At 40.9% G+C, this 8,659-nt stretch overlaps 1 protein-coding gene across 1 annotated transcript in view; it reads right to left on the bottom strand.

The window, feature by feature from the left end:
* Positions 1-209: 209 nt before the first annotated feature.
* The window catches only part of FAM91A1 (family with sequence similarity 91, member A1), a 42,413-nt gene continuing 33,963 nt past the window's right edge, over positions 210-8,659 (bottom strand). Inside the window, exons 20-24 of the mRNA XM_006830692.1 lie at positions 5,212-5,361; positions 4,527-4,631; positions 3,960-4,083; positions 1,837-1,906; positions 210-535 (exon numbers count right to left, since the gene is read on the bottom strand). Of these exons, the coding sequence (XP_006830755.1) occupies positions 350-535; positions 1,837-1,906; positions 3,960-4,083; positions 4,527-4,631; positions 5,212-5,361 (635 nt within the window). The 3' untranslated portion in view covers positions 210-349. The remainder of the gene's footprint in view (positions 536-1,836; positions 1,907-3,959; positions 4,084-4,526; positions 4,632-5,211; positions 5,362-8,659) is intronic.

Raw genomic sequence — 8,659 nt, 5'->3', positions numbered from 1 at the left:
TTGATAAACTAACATATAAAATTACCACTGCAATATTCAGTGACTGCTTATAAACACAGCAATCATCATAAAGCCTATAAAGTATATATCCTTAGTATTATAAAAGAAATGCAGATTGTCTCAAGATAAAAAATACAGTGCTGGCTGCTAAAAAGCTCTTTGTTGCAGTAGGACGTGCAGTAATGAACAAAACTTCAGAAACCATTACCATGTTCCCCAAACTTTGAAAATCATTTCAGCATGAACCTATACTGCAGTGGGACAGGATGCTTTTTAGTGGCTGGCCCTATAAAGCTAAAGCTCAGAAAGAAAAAGGCAGAACGTGTGAGCAACAAATGCTGGAACCAAATTATTGCAAATGGAGGTTAGCAATCAGAAGGGAGGAAGGTGACCGTCCGCTCCACTGTGACAGGACTCCATCTTTAAATATTAAGTTCTTGGCAGGAAGCGGGACGCCCGTATCAGCATACGACGCCTGTGAAAGCAGACTTGGGAAACTGGCCTCTGCGTGAATATCCAATGTTGAAGCACCTTCCTGAAAGGTCAAGAAACAGGAGAAGATTCCATGGTCAAGAATCTTGAGTAAAACCACTGAAAATAACTATGGAGAAACCTGAAGACCTGCTAGTTCCAAGGGGTTCATTCAGATGGCAACAAAGAGTATTCAATTTGCTGTGTTTATTTACTGCGTTCTTACGTCTATTTCTGTATCTTTGAGAGTATGTATAACTGATTGCTACAACAGTGTGTAATAAACACACCTTAATTAGGGATACATAGCCAATTTTGTTTGTAACAGAGAAGCATGCACCAGCATTCTTCACTTGACTTTTAGGGAAGCCTCCTAACTGATCTGGCTTCCACTCCTGCCTTGTCTAATTTAGTCCCCAAAGAGCAGCTCAAAGAATCTTTTAAAAGAAGTCATCAGAAGTCACGCGACTCTCCTGTGTTTTGTTTTGTTTTAAAAAAGCCTTTCATCACTTCTCTCTGCACTCAGCATGAAACACAAACTCTTAAATATATTCCAGCAGGCCCTGCTGCCTCTTCAACCTCACCTCTGACGAGGCTTCCGCCACATTGGCATTCTTTAGTTTCCCTGACATGCACCTGCCATGCCTCACCTGAACCATGCTTTTCCTTTCACTAGGCTTCAGCTTAGGTATCATCTCGACTCTACATGGAGTTCATATACGCCTGCCTGTAGCTCTGCCATCACTCTGGCTCCTTCAGAGCACCTATCGGAATCTGTAGTCGTTTTCGGACTTGATGACTGTTCCTCAGACACCGCTATTGACTCCATTAGTGTCTGATGCATCACTCTTTTCCCAGGACCTGCCACAGGTCTGGCAGATAATAACCACTTGCAAATTGAATGAACGGTGAATGAAACAAAATACCAAAGGCTGGATGATTTCCTAACGTTGGCCTGGCTATCATTAACAGAAATGTTCCATTTGAATACTCCAGAGCACCCTTCTTCCCTTCAAAAGGACAAAGACATTGAGCTCTGGTCCTCACTACGACAGACACACCCCCCTCTGCCCCCTCCCTGCAGATGATTCATGGACACGTGTGCATCCAGCACGGGGTGGCACAGCAGAGCCTAACAGATGTCTGCTGACTGAAACACTGGCACAGAACAAAAGTCTCAAGCTTTAGACTCAAGCGCTGGCCAGCAGCATCGTGTCTTCTCTTAACCCCAGAATCTTTATTTAGAAAAGGAAGACAATGCTTTTCTCATGCCTTGCTATTGTGGAGACTTAAAAAAAAAAAAAAAAATGTCTTCTATGCTATTTAGTATGAAGTACTATAAAACATCATTTGGATGTTTGTTACCTGGAATGAGTGGACAAAGTTCAGGACTTGTAGAGAGAGTTTTCTACTGGAATGTAAGAGGTTTTGAAGACTGAAAAAAGGAAGAAAAAGAGATAAAGACAATTATAAGGACAAGAACCAACATCTCACAACAGTTTAATTTTAGCAGTTTAAACATACATATACATCATTCTGGAGTCCTGGTGTGGCACTGTGGGTTAATGCACCAGACTGCAAAGCAGTTCAATCTGTAAGATCAGCGGTTCAAGCTCACTAGTCGCTCCTTGGAAACCCTATACAGGGTCACTGTGGTTCAGAATTGACTCGACAGCACTTAACAACAACAACAACAACATATATATTCTACTTAATCACACAGTTTGTTTTGAAAAGCAATTCCAACTTTTCTGTTCAATGAAATTTCTGCATGATTTAATACTAATGATGCATTAATAAATGAAAGATCATACATAGCCAAAGTAAAAAAAGCTATTGTTTAAAAAAGGCTTAAAATTATCAGCAGACACGTGAAATGAAAGGAAACTTTTTAATTGCAGACTTAGGCACTTTAAGTAGGCAACTATCACAAAAATGTTTAACTAACCAGATAACTTAAAAATAACCATCTGACAAATTTCAACATACATTACCTTACCTAAATTACATCTTTTAATGGAAAATACGCACATTGTTAGTAGACATAATGGTGATCTTTAAAATTTTATAGCATTTCCACTCTTCACAAAATGTTCATGCATGTTATTTTTCAGAAGATGTTGCTGTTGTTGTTCTGTCGAGTCAGTTCAGACACTTAACGACCCTATTTTTGAGGAGCAGCTGGTAAGCTTGATTCAAATGTAACAGACTTTGCAGTCCAGCGCATTAACCCAGAGCTCCACACCATCATTCATATGTCAAGTCAGTACTTCATTTTCGGACATGAGTTCCCTAAATTGCCCCTCCGCCCACCCCCGTATGCAACGATGTGCTTTCCTGCTAGTCTCAGAACCTTTACAATACTGCCTCTTAGCAACCACTCCGAACAATCAAAACTAGCATATCGGATAAAACCTATACGTCATACCTGACAATGTATGCTTGTTTTAGAAAATGATGAACAAAAGAATCACTACTAACGTAAATTGAATGTGTGTGGCTAACTGCCTCCGTGAACAACTACGTCCTTTGTCGTGAGTCCAGAAGAATTGGGTGGTACATCAAGCTACCATTACTGGTCACTTTGATTAAAGATTCTACATAAGAATTATGACCAAAAAGAGGAAAATGCAGGGAACAATTTCAAATTCTCACAAAACCAGCCTTTCTGGAGTCATGAACGTCAGACAAACCCCTAAAATTAGTACCCTGAGATAACAGTTAAATCTTAAACCAGAAATATCCCAACATCTTAAAACCAAACAATAGTTTAGCTAACTAGTAAAAAACATCTGCCTCGAACATCACGCTCTTAAATAACCATCTACAAGGATGAGGTCAAACTGCTACCAGTACCTCAAAAGAGGAGACAGGAACCTAAGTGGGCAGCACATGTACATTACTGGGGGAGGGGCGTCTCAGGAAAAGAGGAGGTTGGGAATGGTTACACAATTACAAGAATGTCATCGGTGTCACTAAATGGTGCAACAAGAAACCATCGAATTGCTCTATGTTTAGCTATACATATTCTCAACAATAAAACTAAATTTTAAGAAAGTGAAAAGTACAGAGAATTTTTCAAAAGACAATTAGATATTTAAAAAACTTAGGTTCACATTCCATATGAACCTGACCACAACCTCCCCAAAACTGGGTAACTAAGTACATACACTGTTAATTCTAATTACCCAAAACGTTTCTGTGTATCTAATTTATGATCAAGTTCAAACTCCTTAGCAATTTTATTCAATCAAGAAGCATGTTGTTGTTGCTAAGTGCCAATGAGTCAATTCTGACTCAAAATGGCGCTGTTAGGGTTTCTGAGGAGGGGCTGATGAATATGAACTGCCAACCTTGCAGTCCACACCAGGACTCTACTCAACAAGCATATACGAGATAATGACTCTATGCCGAATACAAGTCAGATACAGTAAACTCCAGAGAGTTGAAAACTCCAGTAATGAAAAGTTGGCAATACACACTCTCACCTCTCTTTTCTGCAAAGGCCATGTGTAGCAATTTTCCTACAAACTTTGCGATTTAACTCCGAACTAAACAGTGGGATTCCAAAGCACAATTCAAGAGGAACCCAATCTGCTTCCGTTGTGACAGCTACAAAAGAACACATAAACAACGCATTACTTCAACCACTCAAGCATGTCCCATGAGTGACCAGTTCCTGAAGCTGAGCCCCAGAGATTCATCCTGCCCAGTGATAGCCACCAATGGGCTTGGCAGGGGAAGAGGGCTCAAAGGGTGCTACAGGATCTCTGAAAAAGGATTTTTTTTAGTACATACATAGTTGTGGGGAGAAGGAGTTCAAAGTGGTCTTTTGCCCAGAAAGGGCATTCACAGAAATCCAAGAGAGGATAGACCAAAATTTGTAACACAGAAATAACGAAATTTGAACTATAATTTTCAAGTCCTATTTATAATACTTTTCTGAGTGGACAAAAGTTTCTAAAAAAATATCTTTATAATTAATTAAAAAAAGTGGCAGTCAAATGACTTCACAGAAAAGTTCAGAAATCAGGCTACGAGTCTGAAAGCCTTACCAGAGGTTTGCTTTGTTGTTGAATCTATAGTTGCTTCCTCAATGACCATTTCAAATGACTCTGTGCTGCCATTTACATCTGAGCCAGAAGCCAGATCAGGTTCTCCTTGTATTTCAGAGGGGACACACACACACACACACACACATACACACAGAGTATTAGGATTCTAGTGGGCAGCAAGTCAGTCCTAACATAGTGAAGACTGCCAGCAAAAGCAGAGACTATGGAAGAATAATCAATAGTCTTTGGCATTAAGTCATTGCTTTCAACTGGGGCAATATTGTCCCTTAGGGTATTTGGCAATGTCGAGAGACACGTCTGGTCATCATGACTGTACGTGGGGATGCTACTGCACCTCAAACAAAAACAAAAAAACTGGTACTTAGGGATGCTAAATACCCATAATGTCTGGGTTGCCCTCCCAAAACAAAGAATCACCCAGCTCAAAATGCCCATAGTGCCAATCCCCAGCCTAAAGCAACTAAGACTGAAATGACAAAACACAAGCTTAGACTTTCGCTTAGATCATCTCTTAAAGCTTCTGAGCAGATCTCCTAGCTTCTGCTGAAGTCGCTACTATGTCCCTTCCCCACTACCATCCCCATGAAAATCCCCATAGTCTGATTAAGATTCTGCTAAACTCAAAGCAATTATTTCCATTCAAACAATCCAGCTACTGACTAACCTCTCTCATCAGAAGCGTCACTGAGTTTTCTGTTTGGAAGCTGACTCGACGCATTCAGCATGGTGACGTATCCACAGAAATGCTGCAAGTCCACTTTGTTCCTTAATATCTGTAAGGCTTTATGGGCACCCATATTGACACGGGTACAGTCTGGGGAACAAAGAGTGTAAGAGAATGGTCTTAGAACAGAATACCAGAAAACATAAACATGTATTTCTTTTCTTATACAACTCTTAGAATTACTGCATACACATCCATCAAGATTCATTTCAATGAGGAAATATCTGTGACCGCAAAAGGCTACAAACACACAAGTCTTTTGTGCAGGCGGCATGTGCTCATCAAAACCAAATTACCTGCTTTGTGTAAGCAAACAGGGCCAAGAAGCGGTAAAGTCTCCAGGCTTCTATTTCTCCTCAAAATTTTCTCTCCAACATTTACTTGGAGAGCTTCTACCAGGAAATGTATTAAATCTATAACTTATGTGGTTTTGTTACATTTCAGAAAAGGTAAAATTCTTACTGAAACTGAAGTTCACAATATACTTGCAACCATATTGCTAATTAATTAGACGTTAACTAAAGTTGTATCTTTCGCCATACTTATTCAACCTCTATGCTGAGCAAATCATCCAAGAAGCTGGGTTCTATGAAGAAAAATGTGGCATCAGGATTGGAGGAAGCCTCATTAACAACTTGCGATATGTAGATGATACAACCTTGCTGAAAGTGAAGAGGACTTAAAATATTTACTGATGAAGATCAGAGAGCACAGCCTTCAGTATGGATTGCATCTCAATGTAAAAGAAAACAAAAATCCTCACCACTGGACCAATAAACAAAATTCTTATCAAGGCAGAAAAGATTGAAGTTGTCAAAGACTTCATTCTTCTTGGATCAACTATTAACACTCATAGAAGCAGCAATCAAGAAATCCAATGATATACTGCATTAGGTAAATCTGCTGCTCAAGACCTTTTTAAAGTGTTGTAGAGCAAAGGTGTCAGCTTGAGGACTAAGGTGCGCCTGATCCAAGCCATGGTATTTTCAATAACCTCATATGCATACAAAAGCTGGACAATGAATAAGGAAGACCATAGAAAACTTGATACTTTTGAGTTATGGTGTTGGAGGAGAATATTAAAAGTTCCACAGGCTGCCAAAAGAACCAACAGACCTGTGTAGGAAGAAGTGCAGCCAGAGTGCTCCTTGGAGGCCAGGATGGCCAAACTTCATCTCTTATACTTCGAACATATTGTCAGGAGGGACCAGACACTGGAGAAGGATATCAAGTTATTAAGGTGGAGGGTCAGAGAAAAAGAGGAAGACCCCCAATGAGATGGACTGGCAAAGTGGCAGCAACAGTGGTCTCAAAGATGGCAATAATTGTGAGGTTGGCCCAGGATTGGGCAGTGTTTCACTCTGCTGTGCATAAGGTCGCTATGAGTCAGTACCGACTCTATGGCACCTAACAACAACAACAAAGTTCTCATAAATCTGTGAAGTCCTATAGACACTCTATACTAGAATATGGCACTGTAGGATCAGCCCTGGACTGCTTAAGCACAAGGTTGGCAGTTCAAATCCACAAGCTGCTCCTTGGAAACCCTACACAGAGTTGTTATGAGTGGGAACCAAGTTGACAGCGCTTCCCAACAGCCACCACCACACACCTAAATAAGTCTTGGCAGTACTGGTGACACGGTAGTTCAGCACCAGCAGCAACCAGGTTTGTGGTTTGAATACATGAGCAATTCTGAGGGAGAAAGATGTGGCAGTTGCTACCATAAAGATATGCTGTTGTTGTGATGTGCCATCAAGTCAGTTTCAACTCATTGCAACCCCGTGCAGGGTTCTGAGGAACGACTGGTGGGTTTGAACTGCTTACCTTGTGGTTAGCAGTCTAGTGCTCATGCTACATTGCCACACCAGGACTCCACCATACAGAATTACAGCCTTGTCGGCCAGCAGTGTGGCAAGACCTGGGGACTCTTGGGCTCAGAAGCAGTGACATAGCCACAGAGGACTAGAGTGGAGAGTGAAGTGTCCAGCTGATAAGAAGAGAGGGCATATGCACAAGAACACCCACACTTGCAGATAATACCCACTTGAGCCGGCTTCAATGACTAGATGATCAGAGCTCAATTAGAAGAAGAAAGAAGAGGGAAAAAAGAGTAATCTGATACAATTTGATGAACTTGACCTACACCTATGGATGTAGTAGCTCAAAAGAGGGAACAAATCTTTACAGCGAGGATCATTCCCACCCCTCCATATACAGAGTAGACAGGGATGGGCAACTTGGACATTGGCTACCCAAAATGGGGGGGGGTGGTTACAAAGGCAAGAAGTGACTGGCTTACAAGCTTTCAAGAGGGAGCCTAGATTCAGAGGGCATGAAGGAAGGTACACTCTCCACTGAGTAGTATCCAATCTGTCTAGGTGGGGCTGATGAAAGGAGATGGGGGATAGGTCTCTTGTGACACAATAGTGAACAACTGCTACCAGGACTGATTGTGAGGGTTGGAAATGTAAAGGTAGATGTTTTGCAGCAAGGAGGGGAGTGATATAACTTTTCAGTCTAGGAGCGGAGGTCCCTGGGACAATCAAGGGAGAAGAGTGGAGAACGGGACCCTACCCAGAGAAGCAGTGATGTCTGAGATGGAGGCAGAGACGATGATGTAGAGAGATGAAGCAGCTGGGAACTTGAGACACAGCGAGGGAAAGGGGCTGTGTGCTGATGACTGGGGGGCAGGCTTGCAGGATATACCCTTTGGTTGGTTGATGATGCATGGAAGGGATTGTAACCATAGCAATGAAGCGATATATGATAGGATGATAGGATGAAAGCTAATGTTCTCCCATGTAAACTATCACATAATTCACAACATTAAAAAAAAAAAAAACTCTCATCAGGGTCAAAAAAGAAAAGGTATGATGGAGAATAAAGGGGAAGGGGAGGTGATGTTAAAAAAAAAATCTGGAGAAACAGTAAATTCATTGATGAATTAACCTAAATTAAATTACTTGAACCATTGATTGCTAAAATCACTGGAGTAACTCTAAGATCAGAAAACTAGAGCAGAGCACTTCCATGGAATAATAGAGTGCTTTACTAACACGTTTTAATCATTGCATTTTCCCTTAGTAGGCATGGTTTAATATTCAACAGTGAAGTCTCATCTGTGTTTGGAAAAATAAAGTGGAATTTGCTCTTGCAGACATTCTCCATGTATCCCATCAATTACAAGTTCTCTCACCTGCAATTTCAGAAACAGGTTGAGACCTCCCCGTCATTCTAGCTAATTTCATTGTTAATCAAAATCCTGTATCTACTCAAATCCTAAGAGCAAAAGACAAATCCAACAGCAACACTAAATGTTGAAATAAGATATAGACACAGGTGATTTGTAATGATAATTCACAACCAGTTCAAAATTAGCTGGGGG

The sequence above is a fragment of the Chrysochloris asiatica genome, unplaced genomic scaffold, assembly GCF_000296735.1.
Source record: "Chrysochloris asiatica unplaced genomic scaffold, ChrAsi1.0 scaffold00001, whole genome shotgun sequence".
Taxonomy (NCBI): Eukaryota; Metazoa; Chordata; class Mammalia; order Afrosoricida; family Chrysochloridae; genus Chrysochloris; species Chrysochloris asiatica.
Note: the sequence above shows the minus strand (reverse complement) of the source record. Positions and strands in the feature narration are given on the sequence as shown.